The sequence below is a fragment of the Columba livia genome, chromosome 2 (assembly GCF_036013475.1).
Source record: "Columba livia isolate bColLiv1 breed racing homer chromosome 2, bColLiv1.pat.W.v2, whole genome shotgun sequence".
NCBI lineage: Eukaryota > Metazoa > Chordata > Aves > Columbiformes > Columbidae > Columba > Columba livia.
Window position 1 is genome coordinate 227,948 of NC_088603.1, and position 27,895 is coordinate 255,842.

The 27,895-nt window shown below is 52.8% G+C and overlaps 1 protein-coding gene across 11 annotated transcripts in view; it reads right to left on the bottom strand.

The window, feature by feature from the left end:
- Window positions 1–3,345: 3,345 nt before the first annotated feature.
- The window catches only part of SMARCD3 (SWI/SNF related, matrix associated, actin dependent regulator of chromatin, subfamily d, member 3), a 101,906-nt gene continuing 77,356 nt past the window's right edge, over window positions 3,346–27,895 (bottom strand). For 9 of the 11 annotated variants that reach the window (XM_065054978.1, XM_065054976.1, XM_065054979.1 and 6 more), the window contains 9 exons: window positions 24,169–24,291; window positions 21,568–21,663; window positions 21,015–21,116; window positions 17,496–17,657; window positions 11,826–11,923; window positions 9,998–10,133; window positions 5,518–5,640; window positions 3,905–4,006; window positions 3,346–3,808 (listed from right to left, as the gene is read on the bottom strand). In XM_065054978.1, coding sequence (XP_064911050.1) covers window positions 3,755–3,808; window positions 3,905–4,006; window positions 5,518–5,640; window positions 9,998–10,133; window positions 11,826–11,923; window positions 17,496–17,657; window positions 21,015–21,116; window positions 21,568–21,663; window positions 24,169–24,291 — 996 coding nt within the window. In that variant the 3' untranslated portion in view covers window positions 3,346–3,754. Of the gene's footprint in view, window positions 3,809–3,904; window positions 4,007–5,517; window positions 5,641–9,997; window positions 10,134–11,825; window positions 11,924–17,495; window positions 17,658–21,014; window positions 21,117–21,567; window positions 21,664–24,168; window positions 24,292–25,177; window positions 26,423–27,895 lie in introns of those variants that run through there. The other 2 variants (XM_065054973.1, XM_065054969.1) reach the window with 2 other exon arrangements.

Sequence of the window (27,895 nt, forward strand, 5' to 3'; positions counted from 1 at the left end):
TTCAAAGCTTTTCTACGAACCACTCAGCATCACACAGTGAGAAACGGCAGAGGGAGGGGTTCTCTGCCCCTCTGCCCCCCCTGTTTGCTCGCTCACACAAACCCACAGCTGTGCTATTTTAATGGAGTTCCTTCCTTCAATGAGACTGGAAAAGGTGTTTATCATACAGGATCTGGAAGAACAGATACATCCTATTAAATAACAGAGCAGTTACAGAAAGGAGACCTCTTTTCTTCAGGAAAAAGACCTTTCTTTCCCCCCTTGTCTACCTGCATTGCCATAAGAGGGTTGTCAACACGAAAACAGGCCAAAAAAACCAACACCTGACTAGTGTTCTGGCAAAATTAGGAGCCCTAGGATATGCACCAATATGGATACATGCACAAATATTGGACTCAGCTGTCACAGGATAAATTCTAAACATGGTGTAAAAAACCACCAGCCGAAGCACTGTCTGCACTACAACAACCTGCACTACAACCAACCTGCGCAGTGCAACAACCGGACCCTGCGCACAGCAACCGAAACGCTGGGGCGCGTCTGGTTCTGCTCTGCCTGCCCGCGTCCCAGGCTGCAGGTACGGTGGGACGGGCTGTTCCACGTGCTCTGCACACACACAACATACGCCGACTCACGCGACCGTGCTGCTTCCAGCAGCGCTCTGCGCACCGTCCTGTGCTCGCACGGGCGCTCCTTACTTCATTTTCCTCTGCTGTGTTCTGCCCTCTGTTCCATAGTCAAACATTTGTTTTCCCCTTAACTTCTACGAAACACCTGAACCGAACCCCGACTCACGGCCAACACACAGAGCGTCAGTGTTTCGAACCTGCTGTGTCAACACCGCAGCTCCAAGGTTTATTTCCCTTTGTTGGTGCTCAGAATTCTGTTTTAACCCTTTCCTAGTTCGATGCTATGTTTGCTAACAATCTATATCATCATATATACATTAACTACTTTTATGCACAGAATGGGTCTTTTTGCAGGATGCACAGATTTGTATTGTACTATGGCGACAACTGAGGACCCAAACCATCTTCTTGTCACCGTTTATACACACAAAAAGACAACCAGCCTGAACTTGAACAACTTTATCACTCACAATCTGCCACAATTACACGCCTGTTCGGTACCGCTGCCTCTCGTCTTCGTACGCTCCAGCAGCATCTGGTCAGTTCCTGCCAGTGTTGTTCCACTGCTTCTCTTCAAAGGTGATTTACCTTTTCTGCGAACAAGCGAGCTCCCGACCGCGCTCTGGAACGCAGAACAGGATTCCTCTGTCTCTTCAGTAAAGCGCCTGAGCTGCTCCCGAGCACGGGAAAAGCACCGCAGTGCGCGCGGGAGCCTGCACGCGCACACGGGCGCCTCTGCTCCGCGTCGCCGCTCCCAGCGCTGACTCGCGTGTGCACAGACACGCCGTGCAGGACCGGAGCTCGACACGGCTCCACCGGCCAGTGACGCTGCTGAGAACGCCGGGCAGCAACAGCACAGCCGTTTCATTAATTTGCTCTGAAGGAGACTTTGAAACGCGCCCACCCAACTGGTTCCACAGAGACGTTCCACGAGCCGGCCGAAGCCCACGCTGTGGCACACACTGACAAACCCGTACACATCTGCCCCTTCGACGGGCAGGTGCTCACCAGCCGAATTCCCAGCAGACACCGTGCAGGTGTCCGTCCCAGCCCACGTCCTGCCCACACCCCCCCTTTCTTCTTCCTGGAGACTGAATGCACCCCTGAATGTAGCTGCTCTGTTTAGCACACACAGAAAAGTTTTACACACCGGACAGCATGCACACAACTGACACAGCAGCGGAATAAATACGGAAGCACGGCAGCAACGACCCCGCTGGCTCCCCTCAGAACGCTCGCGTGCAGCCCAGTTAGCGGAGTCCTAAACTAAATGAGCTTTCAAGTCGCTCACTGTCTGGCAGCCTCGCAGCCCCTCACTATACTCAGTCTAAGACTGCAGGATTTCACATTTTACCATAAAAAGAGTTTTTAACAGCAAGAAGTTCCAAATGAGGCCGTTCCTGGTGAAAGGTCTCAGAGAGAGGTGCAGCTTTGTCCTCACCGGCGGTTCTGCACGACAGCACTGCCATCGTGTGACCGCAATCAAAGCGGACACATTCGAGACATCTCCGAACACGCTGCACAGAGTAAGTCTGTGGCACTGTTAACGTGAGAGCACAGGCATTAAATGAAGGGGTGGAAGAGAAGGCTCTTCTGAGACTGGACGGCAGAAACTCTGAAGTTCAGTTAAGAAACCGGCAAAGACAGCGGAAGATGAAAGGACGATACTACAGCAAATGCACCGTTCAGAACGGCCTCCCTTCCACACCGCGTGGGAATTTGAGTCTCTTTGCGAGAACGTGAAAGACAGCAGATGAACAGGAGTAACCGAGGAGCGGGTTTTGAGTGCCGCATCACCTGCACAAAGAGTTGTAGTTTGGTAGCTGCGTTTTGGACTACAAATCATGATGGTCCATTACTTACAAACTAGTGTATGCACTACCAAAAGTGAGGGGGAACGGATTTAATGAAGATGTCCCTGCTTTCAAGTAAATATGGTATAAATTCCCATAGTCTGAATTTGTCATACATTTACAAAGATGATTTCCAAGGGATACGTTCTCTGTGCTATTTAAGGCTGATAGTGCTTTGTAACTCAACAGCATCCTATACACCCAGCGTGTACCATGTATGGGGGAACTACACAATTCATAGTAAGAGGCAGTTCGCCTCTGATCAAAATGTGAGACCGATCCGGGGACTCTGTTAACATCTTGGAGAAAAGAGAAAACTGCCGCACTATAACAAAATGAACAATTAGGGGGGTTCTTCTCAGTGCTGATCCCTACTGGCACACAGAGAAACATTGAAGAAATCTCATATTTTACATACACGCTTATTGTCAGCATGTGCCATGTTCAAGGCAGGTATCAGCAGAGCACCAGTAAGTTTCCCGGCTCACGCTCGGCTCTGCCAGCACCCCTGACGCTGAGGCCGCCCCAGGAGCTCTTACCGGGGACAGCTCTCTTCTCTCGGTCCAGCACACGGATCGCACCCATCTAGCGGCACCTGACTCATCTGCCTTTCAGTGCGGGGCAATGGAAAGAGGGAACAGCAGCGTCTGCAGAAGAGATGTCCTGACTTGACTTCTTCCTTCCCGAGGGGCTCTTCATTCCAGGAAGGGAAATCCCCTGGGTTGTTATTTCACACAGTGAGATGGCTTCCTGCGCTGCTGCAGCTGCAATAAAAACTCTGTTCAGGAATCCAAAGCATTCCACAGCCTTAAGAAAAACTCTCTTGCCTGTTTGCAGAGAAGTTACTATTTGAGACTCTCAGGTAACATCGGACGTGAACTGCGTTTATTTCTCTAAATCTGTTGTCTCCTACAACACCCATCTCAGCTGCCCCACCAATGCCACCCACGATTCTGTGCACAGCCCATTAGGATTTGCTGCGTGGTGTCTGAACTTTGCACTACAACTCAATGATGTGCGTCGATGAATGAACCTTCAATCTTCTTTAACACTGACACTTGTGTGGTGGTTTCCCTGGCCTGAAATGGTTTGAGACACCCCCCATTGGCAAGATTTTCAAGGGTCACTCTAAAGCTGGTGTTCTGACTGGTGTGTTGATGGTACATTCTCATCCAGCCAGGAAGCAGGTCCATGTGTAACAGTGAGCTAAGGAACACTGACGAGTCCACTGGTTTGGCGGTTGTGATGCCAGCGGGATCCTGTGAGCAGTACTTATGTGTTGCGCACTCCCAGAGACTGTTCCAGTTCCTGCCGGCGCTGCTGGATCTGAAAGGAAAGACAAACGGCGCAGTTCAGCAGATTCAGTTGTTCAGTGGCAGGAAGATTCATTTATAGCCAGCACTGTGGATAATTCCTTCGTACCTTGCAGTAAAAATATCTGCTCACAGCCTCTTGAGACCATGGCTCATGATAAAATTCAGCTCTGCGTTCTTCCTCTGGGTTTCCAACTACATCAGTCATCACCTGCGACAAGAATAAAAACTTCTTTCACTGTAGCTCCGTACCACACAGAAAACCATTCGGATTTACCTACAGTCAAAAGGTTTTAAAAAGTTCAGGATTGTTCTCTAGGCCCAAGGCAAAGGGCAATGAATGGCACGTGTGCTCAAGGTGTTTGCATACGAACTGTGAGCAGCTCCTCAGCTGTGCCAAGAACAACCCCGGACACCAGGAGCTGCCCGGGCCGAGCGCCCTGATCTCTGGCAGCGAGCAGCGTGGGCGGTTTAATTCCAGGAAGCCAATGGTACCTGGGGTGGGTTAGAAGGGGGTGGTCAGTAGGTCAGAGAGGTTCTCCTGCCCCTCTGCTCTGCCCTGGGGAGACCACACCTGGAATATTGTGTCCAGCTGTGGCCCCTCAGTTCCAGCAGGACAGGGAACTGCTGCAGAGAGTCCAGCGCAGCCACCAAGATGCTGGAGGGAGTGGAGCATCTCCCGTGTGAGGAAAGGCTGAGGGAGCTGGGGCTCTGGAGCTGGACAAGAGGAGACTGAGGGGGGACTCATTCCTGGGGATCAACATGGAAAGGGGCAGTGTCAGGAGGATGGAGCCAGGCTCTTCGGGTGACAACCAGTGACAGGACAAGGGGCAATGGGTGCAAACTGGAACACAGGAGGTTCCACTTAAATTTGAGAAGAAACTTCATCCCAGTGAGGGTGGCAGAGCCTGGCCCAGGCTGCCCAGGGGGTTGTGGAGTCTCCTTCTGTGCAGACATTCCAACCGCCTGGACACCTTCCTGTGTAACCTCATCTGGGTGTTCCTGCTCCATGGGGGATTGCACTGGATGAGCTTGCCAGGGCCCTTCAACCCCTCACACTCTGGGGTTCTGGGATTCTATGATACCATGTCATGGTTTAGACCCAACCAGCAAGTGAACATCTCAGAGCTACTCACTCACCACCCCGGTGGGATGGGGGAGGGAATCAGAAAAGTGAGAAACTCGCTGGCTGAAATAAAGACAGTTCAGTGAGAAAAGCAAAAGCCGTGCACACCAGCAGAGCAAAGCGCGGAGTTCATGCTCCACGTCCCACGGGCAGGCACGTGTTCAGCCGTCCCGGGACAGCAGGACTCCGTCACACGGGTGTTCAGCCGTCCCGGGACAGCAGGATCCGTCACGCGGGTGTTCAGCCGTCCCGGGACAGCAGGATCCGTCACACAACCAGCGACTTGGGCAGACAAATGCCGTGACTCCAGAAGTCTCCACTCGTTCTCCTTCCCCCCAACACGACTGAGTGTGACACCACAGGGTACGGAACAGCCCTCCGGCCGCTGGGGCCAGCCGCCTGGCTGTGCCCCCTCCAGCCTCCCGTGCACCTCGCACAGCCGGGGAGCTGAGAAGTCCTTGGCTGCTTAACAACAACTAAAACATCAGTGTGTTGTCAACATTTCTCTCATACTAAATCCAAAAGACAGCACCATACCAGGAAGAAAAATAACTACCCCAGCCAAAACCAGGTCACACTATCACTTCTGAGCTCACCTTAAGATCCCTACTTTGGGACCGGAGAAGGTCTTGGATGTATCCTTTGGGATCTTTGGAGAAACTCAGCATGAAATCACGTTGTATTTTTAACTGATTTATGGATTCAATTGTCTCATGAATCTGACAAAAACAAACAAAGCAGATGTTAGTTAATTCTTCCGTGCTCCGGTGACCCCGAGGTCAAACCCACAGCACCTCTGCTCTTGTGTAACGTACAAAGGTGACAACTCTGCGCCGCAGAGCTGCGCAGGACCCCGCGGCTTTTCCTTTCAGAGACGGAGTTAATCCTGCAATTACAGTCAAGTTTCACCTCTGCAACACAACCATGTACAGGATTTGTCTTCACTCACCGTGCTGATCTGCTGGATGGCACCTGGTAAACAATACTGAAGAGCTACCACGTCACTGGACAATGTAGCTATTTCCTGCCTATAATCACCCTTTCTGCCAAGTCTGGAGCTATATAAATCTGTCTTTAAACAGTGCCCAGTGCAAGAAAGCAGTTATTGCCCTGGTTAATCATCATCATATCTTCAATACTCTGCTGTGATCCTCAGAATTTCCAGTGATTGCCTGATCAAGTCCATGTTAAACAAATTCACGTAACACCCATGACTCGTAAACTTTTTCTTATAAGAAAGGCTGTTAAGTCACAATGGCTGCAAAACGAAGAGTGTGAACAATAAGAAATCAGAAGCTTGGAAGGTTTATAGAAAGTGAGTCATTATCTTCAGAAATATTAAGAAAGAAATGAGGTTTAACCAGCAGGGAGAATGGAGACTCCAAAGAGAAGTCAAGGTCCTACCATCATCCCGGATTCCAAAACCAAGTATGGTCAGTGGGAGGACACTTAATGAATCATTTGCACATACACATTTAGTAAAGCAAACTATTGCTACCCTGTTCCTCAAAAATTCTAGTTTGAGATTGGAAACCCATTATTTAGTATCACATATACATCTGTTTTGCCAAAGCAGCAGATGTGGCCAGGCACACGGGAGACAATAACCCTCGCCGGAGCTGGCTGTGCCACCAGGGCCGCGAGAACAGGCACAACTCCAGGTACGTGGACAGGGGGGAGCTGCTGCCGGCGCCGCCTTGTTCGGGAGACGATGCAGCCCTGCTGGCGAGAGATCTGCTGGCACGCACTGAGCTTCCAGCAGAGGACTCTGCGGCAGCGCCGCAATAAAGGGACAGATTACAACAATGCAGCAGGCAATGCCTGTTTACCCAGCGGTGATTTCAGCAGCGTCACTAGTCACAGCCCTCTGCTCTCATCACTGCTCTAAAAAGGGGATACGGACCTGGGAAAAGGTGAGCTGGACTAACCACAGTCCTGTGCAAGCTGCAAGCAAGCCTTTGTAGGCTGGGAACCAGCCAGCCAAGCAGCCGCCGTGCTCAAAAGGACCTTTCTCAAGAGCCATCAAACAAAAGATGCTGCAAGAGTTACCAGAATCCATAGGGTCGCCAGTGTCCAAACCCCTTTAAAGTCGCATGAAAAACAGAGTTTAACACATTAGTTTGTATTAGAGGCAAACAAACAGAAACTGGGCCGAACTGCATGTCACATGAATCCTAGCTGGCCCACTGTCAGGGATTGGCTCAAGGAGCACAGACATGAGTCCACCGAGCAGCTGTACGAGCAGAGCCCATTCTAGCTGACATAAGTAGGCCTTAGTTAGCTTGTCTATTAGGCCGTGGGAAAGGGGGAACGGAAGAGTACTGACTAAGGCAGGGTCAGGATATCCTTGAAGAGATAAGAGTCAGAAGAATGCGGGATGCGCATAGCTAGCTAAACCCAAGTAGGTGGAGTAAGTAAATGTAACCTTTTAGTGCTTAGCCTATTAGATAGAGACAAGTATGCATAATTATGGTATTTGGTATAAATGCACGCTATCTCGGGCAATAATGTTGAAGTATGCTTTATCACTCATATTGAGTCGGCTGCATTTCTTCCTCCGTCCGCTCGGGTCTGGAACTCTGATGGGACTTTTCTCCGCAGCCCACGATGTCACATCATCTTCCCTTGCTTGGAGAGGCCACCTCTGCTCACCCCTCAGCAAGACACGTCAGCCACTGAGCCCTGTGCCCCGCGCGGGGCGGCGTCCCAGGCGCGAGCCCCTCGAGCGCCCCGCAGAGCCCGCCGCTGCCCGAGGACGGGGCTGCGGCGTGAGCAGCGCGAGATCCTCCTCGGGAGCGCTGGAACGGGTCTGCCAGACTGCTCCAGGTGACTCTTCTGCCACGCATTTTCCACATTCACACCTGCTGCAGAGAGCTGCTCTGCAACCATGTGTGGAGTCATTACTGAGGGGGCTAATTATTGAAACTAATTACCAAGGATACACTTATTGAGAATGAAGTTATATCCACGTGTTCAGCACACAAGGCAGCTGCGTGGCGGGGAAATCCGCTCCCTGTGCTCCAGGCCCCCGGCCGGCACGCCCGGGCGGCAGCGCGTGGGGACGCCCCGTGTGCCGCCGGTGACGGGCCCGGGGAACGCGGCGGCGAGGAGACCGCGGCCACAGCCCGTGCAACCAGGCAGCTACGGAACCAGCTGGCAGAGCTGCTGCCGGGTTCAACAGATGAGGTTTAGCTGCTGTCAATCAAAAAGGATAGAAGTTCAATTCCATCCAAAATGGTAGTTACTGAGCCAGACATTTGTCCGGTGGATGAAATTTGCTCATTGTAATCTCATCAAAACACCAGAACACGCCTCCATCTCAAGAGATACCCAACTCCCGCGCCCTTTTGAGCCAGTGCAGTGAAGTTTTTACCTTAAAAACTGAAGCGAGAGTTTTGACACCAATCAATAACCAAGGTATGTATGACTAGAGTCACTCAAGCTCCACCTAAACATAGAAATTAGTATAAAATACCCTGACAATAGAGGAAGGTGTGGGAAGACACCGTCACTGAGAAGTCAAGGAAACAGCATCACAGGACTTCTGGGCCCAGTCAACAGGTTGAGCCTGGTATCACTTAGGCTGAGCCTATCTTCACCCAAAGGGATGCTCTTGGGTAAGATTTGCGCACCCAGTTATATCAAGTTTTCCCTGGACACTCAGACTTCAAGCTTGTTTTGTAATCACATTAATAGTGCTACATAGTCATGTTAGAATTTATACATATTGGGTACCAATACTTATTTCTTGCAGCTAACGTGTTTTTTATAACTAAAGTGTATTTTGCAAGTAAAGTGTGTTTTTTCAGACAGTGTATTGATCAACAGCATCTAAAGAAGAAGTACCTGTTGTACCATCTAAAAGAACTTTACCTCTTGCTTTAAAAAAACTCATTATTTGTGGATCTAGTCCTGAGAATTTCTCATTGAATGCACTCAGACATATATTATACTGTTCATGAATCTGGGCAAGTGTGTAAATTCAGTGGTCACAACTGCCCCGCACTATCAGTGAATCCAATTCTGTGAATCCAGTGTTATGGTGGAGCAGCTGTGGAGCACAATCAGACCCGTAGTGCTGACCTGAGGTTATCTGATGGAACTGGGCACAATCAGACCCGTAGTGCTGACCTGAGGTTATCTGATGGAACTGGGCACAATCAGACCCGTAGTGCTGACCTGAGGTTATCTGATGGAACTGGGCACAATCAGACCCGTAGTGCTGACCTGAGGTTATCTGATGGAACTGGGCACAATCAGACCCACAGTGCTGACCTGAGGTTATCTGATGGAACTGGGCACAATCAGACCCACAGTGCTGACCTGAGGTTATCTGATGGAACTGGGCACAATCAGACCCGTAGTGCTGACCTGAGGTTATCTGATGGAACTGGGCACAATCAGACCCGTAGTGCTGACCTGAGGTTATCTGATGGAACTGGGCACAATCAGACCCACAGTGCTGACCTGAGGTTATCTGATGGAACTGGGCACAATCAGATCCACAGTGCTGACCTGAGGTTATCTGATGGAACTGGGCACAATCAGACCCGTAGTGCTGACCTGAGGTTATCTGATGGAACTGGGCACCGCTCGGGGTTCAGCTCGGCCGCTCCCAGGGTCACAGAGCACACGCTGAGGACACGCTGGAATGCAAGGGAGCTTAACTGCCGCTAAACTAATCCTCTTCACACAACACCATGCATGCACAATACATCTGGATATTAGATTCTATTAGCTTTGCCTTACAGCAATTTAGCAAGAAACCATGACCTCTCAGTAAAAAGTTATAGTCGAGCAGTTCAGGTGATTCTGGAATGCCGGGGACTCATCATACTCCCTGTGAAACTGCTTCCATCACCTCGACAACCGCGCGAGGCCCTGGATCAAAACCTACGCAGAAGCAGCACTCACCCCTCTGTATTCCCACTGCACGTGGCCAGTTCACCTCTGAGCACACCTGACTGAGCGGTCCCTGTCTCACAACATGACTGTCCTCGACGTGTGACACCAAACCCACGTGCAGGCACACAGTGAGGATATATGCCATGTGATACTTTACTCCTGGGCTGGTACCTTGTTGTCCAATGCTGTAATCTCCTGTTGGTTAGCTGTTGAGAGAAGAAAACTACTCATCTGTCCCTTCAGTGGGTCTTCAACTTCTACATCTATGTCATAACAAGCCGTCTTCTTCTGATCGTTGGGGTCAACACTACAGGGAGTATAACAAAAGATCATGAGAGCTGCCAAAATGAACCAGAATAAATATCCATCCAGCCCAGAATACACTTTGATAAAGCATGTTGCAGGTGCTGTGGAAAGAGTTTAAGCACGGGGTACCTTTATATATTTGTATATCCTAGCATAGCCTCTCATCTTCCACTGGCCGGCATTCAGAGAATTTTGAGCTGGTGGTTTTGTCAACTTTAAGAGCTACTAACAGACACAGTGTTCATTAAATTGTCCAACATCTTCCGGAGACCCGTTATAACTCTGGTCTCCAAAGCAATGCCCAGCAGTAAATACCATTCTGGTGTGGTTTTTGCTTGACTGCATCTTTTTTGGCAAGTACAACTATACACTACCATTCTGGATGTGAGCACACAATGACATTTTATTTGGTTATCAGTTCCTTCTCTAATAATTCGTAGCACTGTTAATTGCTTTTTGCAGCTATGCAGCATTGTAACGATTCCCAGCTACTTCTCAGGAGGTAGCAGTGAACCTGGGCACCACCACTTGCTTTGCGAAGCTGCCTGCTTAATTCTTCAAAGAATACAGCCAGTCCCGCCTTCCTGTTACAGAAGCTCTTCCCAATGTACCACAGGTCTATTAACTCCATTCTCTACTACAGTTAGTACTGACTGGCTTCCAATATCCAGGACTGGTCCTGGTACATTTTTGGCACCACATTAACTATTTACCACCCTCTGGTACCGAAGGAGATTTCAGTAATAGGTAACACATTGTAGAACCATTTAGGTTGGAAAAGACCCTTAAGGTCATTGAGTCCAACTGTAAATGTAACACTGCCAAGTCCACCGCTAAACCACGTCCATAAGCACCATGTCTACACATGTTCTGAACCCCTCCAGGGCTGGTGACTCCAGCACTGCCCTGGGCAGCCTGTTCAATGCCCCACAGCCCTTGGGGGAAGAAATTGTTCCCACATCCAACCTCAACCTCCCCTGGTGCAACTTGAGGCCGTTTCTTTGTGTCCCTGTCTCCCCTCAGCTCCTGTTCTCCAGCTGAACCCCCAGGTCCCTCAGCCGCTCCATCACACTTGTGCTCCAGCCCCTCACCAGCTCCGTTCCCTTCTCTGCACTCGCTCCAGCACCTCAAGGCCTTTCCTGGTGTAGGGGCCCAGAGCTGCCCCGCGATCGGCGGTTTGGCCTCCCCAGGTCCCAGCACAGGGACGGTCACAGCCCTGGTCCCGCTGGCCATAGTGATTAATAGAGTCTCTGCAGTCTCAAGCTAAGCCAAAATAAATCTGGAAGTCTGGCACTGAATTGAAAGTAACTAATTTTTAGGTTCATAAAATCACAGAATAATGTACAGTTGAAGGGATTTCAGTTCCTTTTTTTCCCCTCGAAGTGGACTCAAACTCTTGTTCGTTTCCCCTTAGGAAAGAAACCTGAAGCACTTTCTCAATGGTATTCTAATAGGGATAAAAATGCTAAGAAGTTTTCCGTTCTCCTAGACAACTGGTGCCTCTCTACTGAAATTAATTCAGAATTATACAGACCAGAGTAACACAGAGAGCGACCACACAGCAAAGCCCAAGGTACTGACGTGGGAGTTACAAGAACTGCACCGCGGTCCCCGCTACTCCAGCTGCTCTGCACGTTGCGTTTGTGCCGCAGGCGCTGTGCGCACAGCGGCGCTGAGCTGACGACCCGCTTACCTGATGATGTGGTTTATCACGATGGGGTCTGGTGGCAGCAGCAGGTTAGTGAGTCTCTGAGGAATCTCAGAAAACTTTAGCCGTGGGCAGTCGAAGATCTGGAACACAAATCAACAGTTCAAAAGTCAAGTGATTTTGGAAGCCATTAATATAACCCCGGCTCCTTGCACAGAACAGAGTTTTGGTCACCTCTGTCCCCGCAAACTGTGGCTGTAGCTACAGCCCGGGCCGGCTGACGGATGTTTCCCGGCTGCGGCTGCGGGGCACGGGCCACGCGGGCGGGACTGCGGGGCAGCTGGGCGCTCCTGGCTCCCCAACAGCTCGCGGCAGCGCCCCACAAAGGAAACGCTCCTAATTATTAGTGTCAATCTTTTACCAGAGGAAATACAAAACCAGTTTGCTGCCTGTCCCCCCAGGCACGTCTCCTGCATTATCTTGTGCTGACGAAAACCACAAAAAGACACTTTTGGATTTGAAAACCATTCGCTTTTTTGTTTGTTTTGCTTTGGGGTTTTTCTTTCTTTCTTTTTTTTTTTTTTTTCCTTACATAAAGAAAAATAAGTCAGTATGGTTTTACTTATTTTGACCCAGAATGTAAACAGCCTCCTGAAAGGACCCCACTCCTCTCCAGCCAGCACCTCCTGGTTTCCTTCTCTTTTACCTTCTCTTTACTGTGGTTCAGAAGCTAAATACGTATTGAATTTAGAAAAAGAACCTTTCGAAAAGGATCAGAATCGGTAGTTTTTGGGACTGTCTGTGAGTAATTACGGTGTGTCACCACCAACCTCCAACACCCCTCACTCCGGGAGCTTTCAGAGTATAATTATTACAGCCCTTTTGTCCTACTGGGACGCTCTGAACAGATGAGCTTTTCCCTAAAGATGTTCAGTTAAACTGACTTTAAAAAAATGGGACCTACCTATATATTTGCCTAAGAACACGTCATTCTATGAAGGCAATTAGTACACACATTGAGCCTCCCACTGGTCAGAGAGGAGCTGCCTGCAGAGTCCTGTGTGTGACACGAGGACACGCTGCCTGCAGAGTCCTGTGTGTGACATGAGGACACGCTGTCCTGCAGAGTCCTGTGTGTGACACGAGGACACGCTGCCCTGCAGAGTCCTGTGTGTGACATGAGGACACGCTGCCTGCAGAGTCCTGTGTGTGACATGAGGACACGCTGCCTGCAGAGTCCTGTGTGTGACACGAGGACACGCTGCCTGCAGAGTCCTGTGTGTGACACGAGGACACGCTGCCTGCAGAGTCCTGTGTGTGACATGAGGACACGCTGCCTGCAGAGTCCTGTGTGTGACACGAGGACACGCTGCCCTGCAGAGTCCTGTGTGTGACATGAGGACACGCTGCCTGCAGAGTCCTGTGTGTGACATGAGGACACGCTGCCTGCAGAGTCCTGTGTGTGACACGAGGACACGCTGCCTGCAGAGTCCTGTGTGTGACACGAGGACACGCTGCCTGCAGAGTCCTGTGTGTGACATGAGGACACGCTGCCTGCAGAGTCCTGTCTGTGACACGAGGACACGCTGCCTGCAGCGCCGTGTCTGTGACATGAGGACACGCTGTCCTGCAGAGTCCTGTGTGTGACATGAGGACACACTGTCCTGCAGAGTCCTGTGTGTGACACGAGGACACGCTGTCCTGCAGAGTCCTGTGTGTGACACGAGGACACGCTGCCTGCAGCGCCGTGTCTGTGACATGAGGACACGCTGTCCTGCAGAGTCCTGTGTGTGACACGAGGACACGCTGCCTGCAGCGCCGTGTCTGTGACATGAGGACACGCTGTCCTGCAGAGTCCTGTGTGTGACATGAGGACACACTGTCCTGCAGAGTCCTGTGTGTGACATGAGGACACGCTGCCTGCAGAGTCCTGTGTGTGACACGAGGACACGCTGCCTGCAGAGTCCTGTGTGTGACATGAGGACACGCTGCCTGCAGAGTCCTGTCTGTGACATGAGGACACGCTGCCCTGCAGAGTCCTGTGTGTGACACGAGGACACGCTGCCTGCAGAGTCCTGTGTGTGACACGAGGACACGCTGCCTGCAGAGTCCTGTGTGTGACATGAGGACACGCTGCCCTGCAGAGTCCTGTGTGTGACACGAGGACACGCTGCCTGCAGAGTCCTGTCTGTGACATGAGGACACGCTGCCTGCAGAGTCCTGTGTGTGACATGAGGACACCCTGCCTGCAGAGTCCTGTGTGTGACATGAGGACACGCTGCCTGCAGAGTCCTGTGTGTGACATGAGGACACGCTGCCTGCAGAGTCCTGTGTGTGACACGAGGACACGCTGCCTGCAGAGTCCTGTGTGTGACACGAGGACACGCTGCCTGCAGAGTCCTGTGTGTGACATGAGGACACGCTGCCTGCAGAGTCCTGTGTGTGACATGAGGACACGCTGCCTGCAGAGTCCTGTGTGTGACACGAGGACACGCTGCCCTGCAGAGTCCTGTGTGTGACATGAGGACACGTTGCCTGCAGAGTCCTGTGTGTGACACGAGGACACGCTGCCCTGCAGAGTCCTGTGTGTGACACGAGGACACGCTGCCTGCAGAGTCCTGTGTGTGACACGAGGACACGCTGCCCTGCAGAGTCCTGTGTGTGACACGAGGACACGCTGCCTGCAGAGTCCTGTGTGTGACACGAGGACACGCTGCCTGCAGAGTCCTGTGTGTGACACGAGGACACGCTGCCTGCAGAGTCCTGTGTGTGACATGAGGACACGCTGCCTGCAGAGTCCTGTGTGTGACACGAGGACACGCTGCCTGCAGCGCCGTGTGTGTGACATGAGGACACGCTGTCCTGCAGAGTCCTGTGTGTGACATGAGGACACGCTGCCTGCAGAGTCCTGTGTGTGACATGAGGACACGCTGCCTGCAGAGTCCTGTGTGTGACATGAGGACACGCTGCCTGCAGAGTCCTGTGTGTGACACGAGGACACGCTGCCTGCAGAGTCCTGTGTGTGACATGAGGACACGCTGCCCTGCAGAGTCCTGTGTGTGACATGAGGACACGTTGCCTGCAGAGTCCTGTGTGTGACACGAGGACACGCTGCCCTGCAGAGTCCTGTGTGTGACACGAGGACACGCTGCCTGCAGAGTCCTGTGTGTGACACGAGGACACGCTGCCCTGCAGAGTCCTGTGTGTGACACGAGGACACGCTGCCTGCAGAGTCCTGTGTGTGACACGAGGACACGCTGCCTGCAGAGTCCTGTGTGTGACACGAGGACACGCTGCCTGCAGAGTCCTGTGTGTGACATGAGGACACGCTGCCTGCAGAGTCCTGTGTGTGACACGAGGACACGCTGCCTGCAGCGCCGTGTGTGTGACATGAGGACACGCTGTCCTGCAGAGTCCTGTGTGTGACATGAGGACACGCTGCCTGCAGAGTCCTGTGTGTGACATGAGGACACGCTGCCTGCAGAGTCCTGTGTGTGACATGAGGACACGCTGCCTGCAGCGCCGTGTCTGTGACATGAGGACACGCTGCCTGCAGAGTCCTGTGTGTGACACGAGGACACGCTGCCTGCAGAGTCCTGTGTGTGACACGAGGACACGCTGCCTGCAGAGTCCTGTGTGTGACACGAGGACACGCTGCCTGCAGAGTCCTGTGTGTGACATGAGGACACGCTGCCTGCAGAGTCCTGTGTGTGACATGAGGACACGCTGCCTGCAGAGTCCTGTGTGTGACATGAGGACACGCTGCCTGCAGCGCCGTGTCTGTGACATGAGGACACGCTGCCTGCAGCGCCGTGCGGGATTTGGAAAGCTGGCACGCCACGTGAGAAGACGGACACCCTTGCCCTGTCCCCGCTCGGGGGACGCTGGGGACCCTGCTGTGCTGCTCCGCTCTGCGCTCTCCAGCTACGGCTTCTCCTTTCCCAGGGGTTACAAACCCAAAACGACAGCCTACAGAAATACCGTCACACTGGAAGGCATTCCTCACCCAATTCATTTACCCTCCGTATGTCAATCCTAGAGTTCTAGGGTGAAAAACGGAAAACTCATCACAAAATGTTTCACTGGATTGAACGGGATTCATTGTCCTGAGTACCAACACCAGCTGTGAAAGCCAGATCAGCTGCTCAGGACAATTCTGCCGGAGACCCAAGGGAAATGGAAACACCCAAACACTCAGACCAATCCCCTTCATGGTTTAATCCTGTTCAAGCACTGCGTTGTTATGAAACCACTCCGGACCGCCCAGCTCCTGCGGGGAGCGGGGTTCGGTCTCCTGGAACAGGAACCTGCTCCTCTCAGCCCACTGCAATTACTTTGCATTTCTAACTGCACAACAGCTTTTTTCACTGGTTCGTCACTTTTGGAACCCACATACACTTTGAGCATTTGTCATGTCCTGTCGCAGAGCTCTGAAGTTTAACTGTGCTCAGTGCCTTCTGTTTGTTTTTGATTTGCTACCTGCCAGTTTCGGTTGATGGCCTCTGACTATTTAGCAAAATAAATGATAATCGCTCCAGTTCATCTTTTCCGTCCTGCAATGATTTCTCAGATCTCGCTCACATCCCCTTTCCATCTGGTCTCCAGGCTGGCACAAGGAAAACCGGCTAAAGAGGAACAGCGAATGGAAACCAAATCACCTCAGAAACACAGCAAACAGCTCTCTAATTCTGCCAGAAACTCTTATGTAGTTTTAAGATTGAATTTTCACTCTATATGAAAAAGACTTCATGCTGTAATTCTTAAAAAAACCCCAAACAATTACATGCCCATGACTACATAATACATTCCACTGCCCATGAATCTCAATTATTCTATATTTTCAAACGTGGGAAAACCCAGTGCTGCCTTTATTTCAAGCACTGGTCACTTCAAACAATGGAAGGGCAAATTAATAACAGAAAATCAAAGTTTAAGAAGAAAACCGGAACTCAACCTTCATTGCAACATTTCCGTCCAATGCTCATAAAGCACTGTGCATGTATTGTAAGTGCCAGTACCTTCCCAAACAGGGTTATGTCACAAACTACCTCCAGGTACTGCCAAAACAAATTCGGTAAGCCCGAAGCTACAGAAAACCAAAGCAAATTAGGATAGTGATAGCTCAGATCACATTGCCTTTACAAAATAAATAGAATAATATTTACGGAAAAGGTGGAGATGCCTTTACGCGGCATTCTTGTTTAACTCTAGAGGTCACTGTGGAAAACCTTTAGTGTTAACGTGCTACTTTCAAAACATCATGGGGATTGTTGAGGGTATTTTACAACATGGAGCAGACTTAGGGAAAAACAGCTTTTCTCATTCTATCTCCCATGTCTTCTGCCCTTCATGAACAGGGAAAGAGAAGGGAAGAGAACATGTCTACATATGCCTTGGCAATCAGAATCAGCAGATTATTCTACGTTTCTTAGTAGAGAATGATTCATTGGGTAAAAAAACAGTAAATCAGTACAGTGAAACAATTAAACAAAGTCGTCCATCCTGGACCGGCCACAACTCACGTGGCACTGAACCACTGGATGTGGTCTCTGACACCAGCACATACGAAGGCTGCTCAGTACATCGCTCGTAGTGACTGTCGAAAGCCATTCAGTACTGCAGATATCGAAAGTCAGTAACTTTCACTCACCCAAAATTCGCGAACGTATATCACAGTTCGCCTCCGAAGAGCTACCGCGTCCAAAAGGGAGTTACCTGCTGGAAGTACTTGTCGCAGTTGATGTATTCCTTGTCGTGGGAGTCCTGCAGCTTGTTCGTTTTGATGTACTGCCAGAGCGCCTGGATGATGGCGGATCGGGTCTGGGTGTGTATCCCCAGCAGCCGGGCTAATCGCGGGTCCAGTTTAAACTGCGGAGGCTGCAACAGAAAGAGGAGGAGATGGAGACGGCAACAGAGAGAAAAGCAGACACACAGGTGCGAAGTCTCCGCTCTGGTGCTCGGGGACTGTGCTCCTCGGAAGCGGCTCCTGCTCCTGGCAGAGACGGCAAATCACGGGTTGCTCGGCTGTGTAACGCTGCCGGTCTCTGCACGAACCACGCTGGGGTCTGAAGAGGAAGAGGGACACCCCCGTGTGCTGCCCACAGTCCGTCTGCTCACACGCTTCAGATAACAACAACGCGCATGCAGACTCGGGAAAGCGTTTTGCTTTTCAACACGGATGTATCGTTCGACTTTAGCAGTGTGACAAGGAAAAGGATGGTTGACTGCAGGCAGTGGTAATGAGGCCAGGATGAGGCCTCTGCTCTCGCTAGCAACTGCTCAGCTGCCTCACATCAGAAAAGTACCTTAGATCTGGTTTTCAGGCACGTTCCCACCATCCTGCTGCCTTCCAGAAAATTCACCCAACCACAACTGATCAATGGAATATATTTATTGTCCTGACCTTTGTGATACAACTCTTCAACTACCCTGTTCTGCATCCCTAGTAATACACATTCCTTAGATACCTCGGAATTTGGTGCCTCCTCAAGTGCGCACCCATAATCGAGTTTAATATTTGCCACAGCATTAGGCAAGGCTTACTCTGTTGGGTGCCACATCAGCCAAAGCCAGCTTTATAACAAGACTTAAGGATAACAGAACATCTGTTTTAAAGCATGAATTTATAACAATGGTGAGCACAACAAACATCATTATATTGTCTTAGCAATAAGAATCCTCACTGGTTATATCAGCATTTCAGTAAGCTCATACGCTCCCTAAAATAATACAATTTTCTCTCTGCTAACATAAAATGGAATATGTCTATCCTGGACAGACGCTATTTGCATGGAGGGGAAAGAGAACGGCACAGATTGAGTTCTTAAACAACCAAAATGTATCTGAGACTGAGCTGCACTGACGAGGGAGATCCCGTCTCCTCTCCGCAGTCCATTTCCATCCGTTTCCTTCAGACAACAATGTTTCTTTCAGGGATGGTTTCAGTCAGATTGGTGAGCTCCAGGACTGCAAATCTCCATCGCTTGTGCCATGAGAACAGAGACTGCGGCAGCGCATACCCGCAGCTGAAACCAGAGTGGGGTTTTGAAGCAACTTAGCCTTGCAACATCTTAAACCAGTGTGAAGCTGTGCCCAGGAACCTCTTCTATGTCGTATCCCAAGGCAGAATAACGTAATTTTGCCTATTGTTCAGGTTTGCGACCACCTGAGGAACCTGAACATACATAAAGCTATGACACGCAATGAGACGCAGCCCAGAGTCCCGAGGGAACTGGTTGGTGTGGCTGCCAAGCCACTGTCCCTGACACCCGGGAAGTCCTGGCAGCCCCTGGTGACTCACGTTGCCCCGGTAACCCCCGGCCCGTCAGCCTCGCCTCCGTGCCCGGGGAGATCACGGGACAGATCCTCCTGGACGCCGTGCTACGGACACGGAGGACAGGGCGCTGACTGCAGACAGCCAGCACAGCTTCACCCAGGGCAAGGCCTGCTTGAACAACCTAGGAACTGCGTCAGCAGACAACGGAAGGGCTACAGATGCTGTCTGTCTGGGCTTCCGTAAAGCCTTCGACATGGTCCCCCACAACATCTTGGACAGATATGGACGTGACGAGTGGACTGTTCAGTGGATGAGCAATTGGCTGGATGTTCACATCCAAGAGGGTAGTGGTCAATGGCACCATGTCAGGATGGACATCAGTGACACGTGGTATCCCTCAGAGTTCCGTACGGGGACCAGTACTGTTTAACATCTTCACCAGTGACAAAGACAGGGGGATCAAGTGCACCCTCACCGCGTTTGCAGGTGACACCAAGCTGAGTGGTGCAGTCCTGAGGGACGGGATGCCAACCAGAGCGACCTGGGCAGGCTGGAGCAGTGCGGCCATGTGGACCTCACGGGGTTCAACAAGGCCAAGTGCCGGGTCCTGCACCCCGGTCAGGGCAACCCCGGTACCGGTCCAGGCTGGGGATGGAGGGGCTGAGAGCAGCCCCAGGAGAAGGACTTGGGGTGCAGGGGTGACAGGTGGGACATGAGCCACCAGGTGTGCTGCAGCCCAGAAACCACCCGTGTCCTGGGCTGTGTCACCAGCAGGTTTGGGGGATCCTGCCCCTCTGCCCCGCTCTGTGAGACCCCCCTGCAGTGCTGCTCCAGCGCTGGGTCCCTGACAGGACACACATGGAGCTGCTGGAGAGGGGCCAGAGCAGCCCCAGGAATGACCCGAGGCTGGAACAGCTCTGCTGGGGACAGGGGAGAGAGCTGGGGGTGCAGCTGGAGAAGAGAAGCTCCGGGAGACCTGAGTGCGGCCTTTCTGTGCTTAAAAGGGGCCCATGAGAAAGATGGGACAGACTTTGAGCAGGGCCTGTTGTGACAGGACAAGGGTGATGGTTTAAACTAAAGGAGGGAGATTCAGGCCGGACATGAGGAAGGAATTGTTGCCCTGAGGGTGGTGAGAGCCTGGCCCAGGTACCCAGAGAGGTGGTGGATGAACCATCCCTGAGACATCCCAGGCCAGGCTGGACGGGCTCTGAGCACCCTGAGCTGGTGACGATGTCCCTGTCACGGCAGGGGGGCACTGGGGACTGGGAAGGTCCCTTCAACACAAACCAGCTGTGACTCTGTGATTGGGGTTTTTCTGTTTCCTGTGACTGGAGTGAGAGAACTGATGTGGCAGGAACTCTTGTTAGCTTTCAAATGGATCAGTTCCCTGACTTGTTTGTGCTCAATCCAGAAATACAACAGAACTAACAGTGACAAAAGACAGAAGCACGAATGCCTAACAAGGCCTAAGTGTAATAGCAAGTCTAACCCTTGCAGGGCAATGTTCTCTTATGCCAGATTAGGATGAGAAGGTGACTAAACAAACGAGGAAAGCTGTGTAGTTTGCTCTCAGAGGCTGCCACAGCTGCACAGGTAGTGCAGGTACCACTAGCAAGAGCCACTCCTTTGAATTTCTGTATGAAACCACACACGTAACTCACGTGCATCTTATCTGACTATTCTCTAAGAAGCCAGTAGTGGAGATGTATATTCTTTCTGCAGGTGGGTAGTGAAAATACTAATTATCATAGTGCCAAGAACAATATTCTGCTGGACTGTGATAGAAACTCACTTGATGCGCCCCTTCACGTTTCAAATAATCTGTCAGTTTGGTATCACTCTGACCTCAATGGATGAAGTGACATTCCGAGTCCAAGTACATTGGTTTCTGAGGTATGTGACAGGATGAACTCGTGTCCCAACAGCTGTGTTTCCCACGCCAGACGCAGAGCACTGACCTGGTAGTCCAACATGAGGAGCAACGTGCACCGCACGCTGACATCGCCAGGTCTTTTCACCTGGAAGCCGTCGGTCTCCTGGGTTGTGGGAGTTCTGTGCCACTGCCAGAGGCAAAACCGGGTATGGTGGTCAGCCGCTTCCTGACTGACGTCCGCCACGGTGCACCTCGAACAGTACACCGCGCGGAACAAGACAAGTACAAGCCTCATGAAGATTTTGCAATTAAACAAAACAAAACAAAACACAACCCCCCACCCCCAGTAATTTCTTGCTCTGCCCTTACAACTCAGCTTTCAACCTGTTCTGCTGTTGGTATGCTTTAATGATCTGGAAAAACGCACACATTTTTTCATTTCATGCACTCTGTTCTAAGATGTGCAGCGCACCACTACTATATTTATGGTTTTAGACCATACAGGTTTTGTCAGAAAACTTTCTTAAAAAGAATCGAATTTTGAAAACACTGAAAATAGCTTAAATGAGCAAATGAATGGAAGGTATCCTGAAGCAGGCGGGCAGCGGGCGCAGAGCTGTCTGCCAACGCCTCCTTACCTCCACGAGGTGGTTGTCAGGTCCATAAAGATCTTTGTCCAGTTCAATAACCAAACTCTTAAAAAAAGACGAAAACTTCCGTTTCTGCTTGCTGAGCTGTACGATCAGAACAGAAATCATTAGGCCTGCACACGTCAGCTTGTGTTCTCCGCTTCCTCCTCAGCCGCGCGCTTTCTCTGTTGTTAGTTCCCATACGGATCGCAAACGTGATCAATTACTTGAGCTCCCCCTCGGACAAACGCCTCTTCCCCCAGCAGGTGGGTTTGACGACGTGATCTCCGAGGGTCCCTTCAAGCCCAGACCATTCTGTGGTTCTAAGGCCGCTGTATACCTTCTATTTTAACAGCTTGGGTTTTTGATGAATGCCAATTTCTGTTTGATTTATCAGATGACAGCAAATTTCTCAGATTAATCACACACTAAGTGAAAGTATTTCCTTTAACATTCTGCCTTTCCATTTAATTATCCATATCCACTGATTATTACACAGCTCATACTGTCAATTAAACGCTGGGAGCTCTATAATCGTATAATCTGACTTTCCGTAGAATGCCGTACAGAGGATTTCAATGTCTTCTTTGTTAAACAGAGCATCTTTTAGAAATCACAGAATCACAGAACGGTCTGGGTTGGAAGGGACCCTCAACGACCACGCCGTCCCAAGCCCCGCCCAGGGCAGGGTCAGCCTCCACCAGACCGTGCTGCCCAGCGCCCGGCCGGCCCGGCCTCGGCGCCGCAGGGACGGCACCCGCAGCTTCTCCGGCAGCCGCTCCGGCGCCCCACCGCCCTCGTGGCGGAGCACTTCTTCCTTCCCCTAGCCTAAGCCCTCTTCCAGTTTAAAGGCATTACGCCTTTTCCCATCACTACATGCCCTTGTAAAAGTCTCTCTCCATCTTTCTCGTACGCCCCTTTAGGTACTGGAGGCTGCAATGGGGTCTCCCTGGAGCCTCCTCTTCCCCAGGCTGGACACCCCGGCTCTCTCAGCCCGTCTTCGGTTTAGAATTTGCCAATACTTGAGACACTATTTTGTTCCAACAAAGAATCTTTCTTTCTTAAAATATAGGCTCTAATTTCTAAAACGAATTTGTCTAACATCAGTGTCCGGACATCACACTTTGTCACGCTTCAGCAAGATGAGGATTCTGATTCATGTAGTTATCTCCAGACAGACAGACGCCTTGAAAGCTCTGCCCACTCCAGACACCCATGTTCTCCATCTGCTTATCGCACTTAGCTGGTGAAGCCTATTCAAATAGGTGACACCTCTATTGAGAAAGTCCAGCCTTCCCTGAGGAAAGTTAAATCCGTCACTGAGGTTTCTGAGGACTTCAGAGTAATGACATTTTTCTTCCACCCTTGCTCTGACCATCCATTCATCCTCTTGCCCTCCCTATGAATAAAAACTCACATCTGTATCGATGATCTGGATGAGGGGACCGAGTGCCCCGCAGTGAGTTTGCAGACAACACCCAGCAGGGCGGAGCGTTGACGTGCTGGAGGGCGGGAAGGCCGTACAGAGAGATCTGCCCGGCTGGATCGATGGCCGAGGCCAATCGTCTGAGGGTCACCAAGGCCACGGGCCGGGTCCCGCACGTGGGTCACAACAACCCCATGAACGCTGCAGCTGGGGAACAGCGGCTGGAAAAGGAGCTGGGGTGTTGGTGACAGCGGCTGAACATGAGCCAGAGGGTGCCCAGGTGGCCAAGAGGCCACAGCGTCCTGGCTGGTACCAGCACCGGTGTGGCCAGCGGGACCAGGGCTGTGACCGTCCCTGTGCTGGGACCTGGGGAGGCCAAACCGCAAATTCTGGGGGCAGTTTTGGGCCCCTACACCAGGAAAGGCCTTGAGGTGCTGGAGCGAGTGGAGAGAAGGGAACGGAGCTGGTGAGGGGCTGGAGCACAAGTGTGATGGAGCGGCTGAGGGACCTGGGGGTTCAGCTGGAGAACAGGAGCTGAGGGGAGACAGGGACACAAAGAAACAGCCTCAAGTTGCCCAGGGGAGGTTGAGGTTGATCTGGGAACAATTTCTTCCCCCAAGGGCTGTGGGGCATTGAACAGGCTGCCCAGGGCAGTGCTGGAGTCACCAGCGCTGGAGGGGTTCAGAACATGTGTAGACATGGTGCTTATGGACGTGGTTTAGCGGTGGACTTGGCAGTGTTACATTTACAGTTGGACTCAATGACCTTAAGGGTCTTTTCCAACGTAAATGACTCCATGATTCTATGAGCTACTCGCTTCTCCTTGTTATCCTGCTCCGCACAAGATGCAACGCCTGCTGTAGACCTGGTTTATCACACCTCCCGTGACCTGAACCTGGCCATATCTTTTAAGGGAATCATCTCAGGCCTGTTCTCTCCACCTCCTCCAGCCTGCCCTGTCCTTATGTCTGTGCCCCAGTTCCTGCTGTCCTTCCTGCCCCTCCACGACATGCCCATCGTGGCCTCGTCCGCCACTCTGGCTGGACACGGCACCTTCCCAGCAGCACCGAGCCAACGCTGCCGGTCAGGACGTCTTGTCTGAGCCGACGTCCCCAGTCAAGCCCACCACCCCCAGGACAACCCCTAGTCCTCGCCAGCCCCAGTGAAGCCCAGGTAAGTCATACGTCATCCAAAAGCTTCCCCTCCACTCGCAGCTCCCAGGAAGCAATGCTGCCATCAGAGTCGTCAGCATCGGACTTGGCGGGATTAAACGTGTTGGAGATGTAAAGTCTCAGTTTCCGCTTTTGCTGTTACACAAATAAAGAAAAGAAAAGAACAGATCCAGTTTAAGTCCAAGACCCAAGGAAGCCACGGGCAAGGTGACAGTTACACATTTATTAGAGAATCTGCATGTTTAGTACAGTTGTACCAGCTTATACTAGAATTTACGATTTGGTTATGTATAAGAAAATACACTGAAGACCTGAATCTGAAATTTCCTTTCAAAACTACCGGCTGTACCAATGCGCCAAGGTCCGCTCCGAGCGAGGAAAGGCAGGAGGCGGCAGGGCCAGGTCACGAGACCAAACGTCCTGTATTTCTGGATTAGCTGTTTGAGAAACCGCTGTGAGGAAAGCACGACGTGATGCCCTTCCTGAGCAGATCCCGGCCAGACTGCTAGGACTCAGCTGCAAACCTCCTGTGCAGGAACGTCTTTCATAGCTGCATCAGTTCAGATTTGTGAACGTCGGTCACAAGCACAACTAATTACACACCAGGCACATCTCTGCCCGTCTTCACCATCACACAGAGCCTCGTAACAGTGCTCCTGCACACACCCGAATATCTGCTCCGGAGGACCTGTGAGGGAATTCCCATTTCTAAATTCACAACTCTTCAAATTAACTTGCACATTATATGCACTGTTGCTAAATTTTATCCCCACCTAGATGATTTGAAAACCTGCATCCATATACATCAGCAGCTTTTCTTCTTTCATCGTGGATACTCTCCTGATATTCCAGGTTTATATCACCAACTCCATTCCCAAAGACACCTTCTCCACTCTCCCCTTTGCCCTGGAAACTCCTCTTCTCCTCCTATCTCCCCATACCACAAAGGAACCGAGTCTGTTTCCCCGAGGTCTGACATTTCGTCACTAAGATCACCCTCTGCAGTAACATCCTTACTCACATCTGAGTATTTCAGCTGCCCTCCTCTGTGCTGGCTTTCAGGCTCCAGCCTCCTGGACAGTCCTCCTACAACGCAGCAGGTGAGGACGCCTGACGGCGCCGCCGAACGCACAACACCCTCCCAGACACCGCGTTCTCCGCTGCAACCCCCCGCTGTTTCTCCCAGCCGCGCGCAAGCCGGACGCGGCTCCCCCGCGGCGCTCCTGGCGTGCGCCCCGCGCCCGCTGCTCCGGCACAGCCCGCGCGCCCGCTGCTCCGGCACAGCCCGCGCGCCCGCTGCTCCGGCACAGCCCGCGCGCCCGCTGCTTCGGCACAGCCCGTGCGCCCGCTGCTCCGGCACAGCCCGCGCCCGCTGCTCCGGCACAGCCCGCGCGCCCGCTGCTCCGGCACAGCCCGCGCGCCCGCTGCTCCGGCACAGCCCGCGCCCCGCTGCTCCGGCACAGCCCGTGCGCCCCGCTGCTCCGGCACAGCCCGTGCGCCCGCTGCTCCGGCACAGCCCGCGCCCGCTGCTCCGGCACAGCCCGCGCGCCCGCTGCTCCGGCACAGCCCGCGCGCCCGCTGCTCCGGCACAGCCCGCGCCCCGCTGCTCCGGCACAGCCCGCGTGCCCGCTGCTCCGGCACAGCCCGCGCGCCCGCTGCTCCGGCACAGCCCGCGCGCCCGCTGCTCCGGCACAGCCCGCGCGCCCCGCTGCTCCGGCACAGCCCGCGCCCCGCTGCTCCGGCACAGCCCGCGCGCCCGCTGCTCCGGCACAGCCCGCGCGCCCGCTGCTCCGGCACAGCCCGCGCGCCCGCTGCTCCGGCACAGCCCGCGCGCCCGCTGCTCCGGCACAGCCCGCGCGCCCGCTGCTCCGGCACAGCCCGCGCGCCCCGCTGCTCCGGCACAGCCCGCGCGCCCGCTGCTCCGGCACAGCCCGCGCGCCCCGCTGCTCCGGCACAGCCCGCGCGCCCCGCTGCTCCGGCACAGCCCGTGCGCCCCGCTGCTCCGGCACAGCCCGTGCGCCCCGCTGCTCCGGCACAGCCCGCATGCCGCTGCTCCGGCACAGCCTGCGCGCCCCGCTGCTCCGGCACAGCCTGCGCGCCCCGCTGCTCCGGCACAGCCCGCGTGCCCGCTGCTCCGGCACAGCCCGCGCGCCCGCTGCTCCGGCACAGCCCGCGCCCGCTGCTCCGGCACAGCCCGCGCCCGCTGCTCCGGCACAGCCCGTGCGCCCCGCTGCTCCGGCACAGCCCGCATGCCGCTGCTCCGGCACAGCCCGCGCCCCGCTGCTCCGGCACAGCCCGCGCCCGCTGCTCCGGCACAGCTCGCGTGCCCGCTGCTCCGGCACAGCCCGCGCCCGCTGCTCCGGCACAGCTCGCGTGCCCGCTGCTCCGGCACAGCCCGCGCCCGCTGCTCCGGCACAGCTCGCGTGCCCGCTGCTCCGGCACAGCCCGCGCCCCGCTGCTCCGGCACAGCTCGCGTGCCCGCTGCTCCGGCACAGCCCGCGCCCGCTGCTCCGGCACAGCCCGCTGCTTTGTTTCTCCCGCATCCCTCCCTCCAATTTAAACAGTTTTCTTCCACACAACAAATTTTCTTCCTCAAATTTAATCCATTCTTCACTGTAATGCCTATAAATCAGTCACTTCTTCCCCCACTGTCATTACAAAGGAACTTAGAATAATTATGAATAAAACTCCCTAAATAATGGCTCCCTCTGCAGTTATCTTTTGCCCTGCTTTCTACACAGCTCGATTTTAGATAAAAAACCATTTATCCCTTGCCTCGAACACGTCACAAACAGCACTGACAACCTGTAAGTACAGTGAGTGCTCGGCCCTCGGTCCCTGCTGCGCGGAGACGTTCTGTCCAGCAGGCAACACGCGGAGCCTGCACCCCGCGCCTGTCTGCGCGCTTTGGCCATAAAGGTACCGCAGATTTGCTACACTAGTAAGGCAATGATTATCTTCCCAATGTAACCACAGAGAGATCCTTGCTTCTGACTTACAAGAAATAGCCAGGAACTCCGTCAAACAGACCAACTGCACAGCAAGAGGACCCAACACCAAATGGGCTTTGAATCTATTAAAAATCTGTGTTAGAATATAAAGCAGAATAAGGGAACATAACAAAGAAAAAGTCACATTTTCTGGGTAAAATGGAGTAAATAAATCTAAACCAACAGCAGTCTAAAAAAACTGTGAGCAGGGCATTTGCCCGTGAACACAGCTGGAGCAGCCCAACGTGTCCCCTGGGCACAGACCCAGAGGCACTCCAGCCCGCACAACTGCCACCGGAAGCTGTTCCGACACGTCCACCTCCCGTCTGCTCCCTTATGGGCCGCTGCTCCATGCTTCCCTTCTTTCTGCTTCCCAGACCTCCCTCCACCACCTCCTCCTTACACGCGGTTCGTGTTCCAGCGCCATCGCTCCCGGTAAAAGGCACCGGGGAGCAGCTCTGCCCAGGGCACGCTGGCCAAGTGCAATGCCGAGCCAGACGATGGCACTCGAGCTTGCCCAGCGCACGCTTATCCCCCGCACTGGTAACACACTCTTTGAGCAGTGTTAACGAAAATACATTCAGACAACTCCAGCAAAACATCAGAACCGCAGCTCCACAAACGAACGTTCTCCTTGGACCAGAAGGCTCCTTCTCCTCTACCGTGACCTCCGCTGCCATCCCACCCGACCGAGAGACCCAAGAGCAGAGTCTGAATCCTCCTGCAGGGATCTACTCCAGCACCCACAG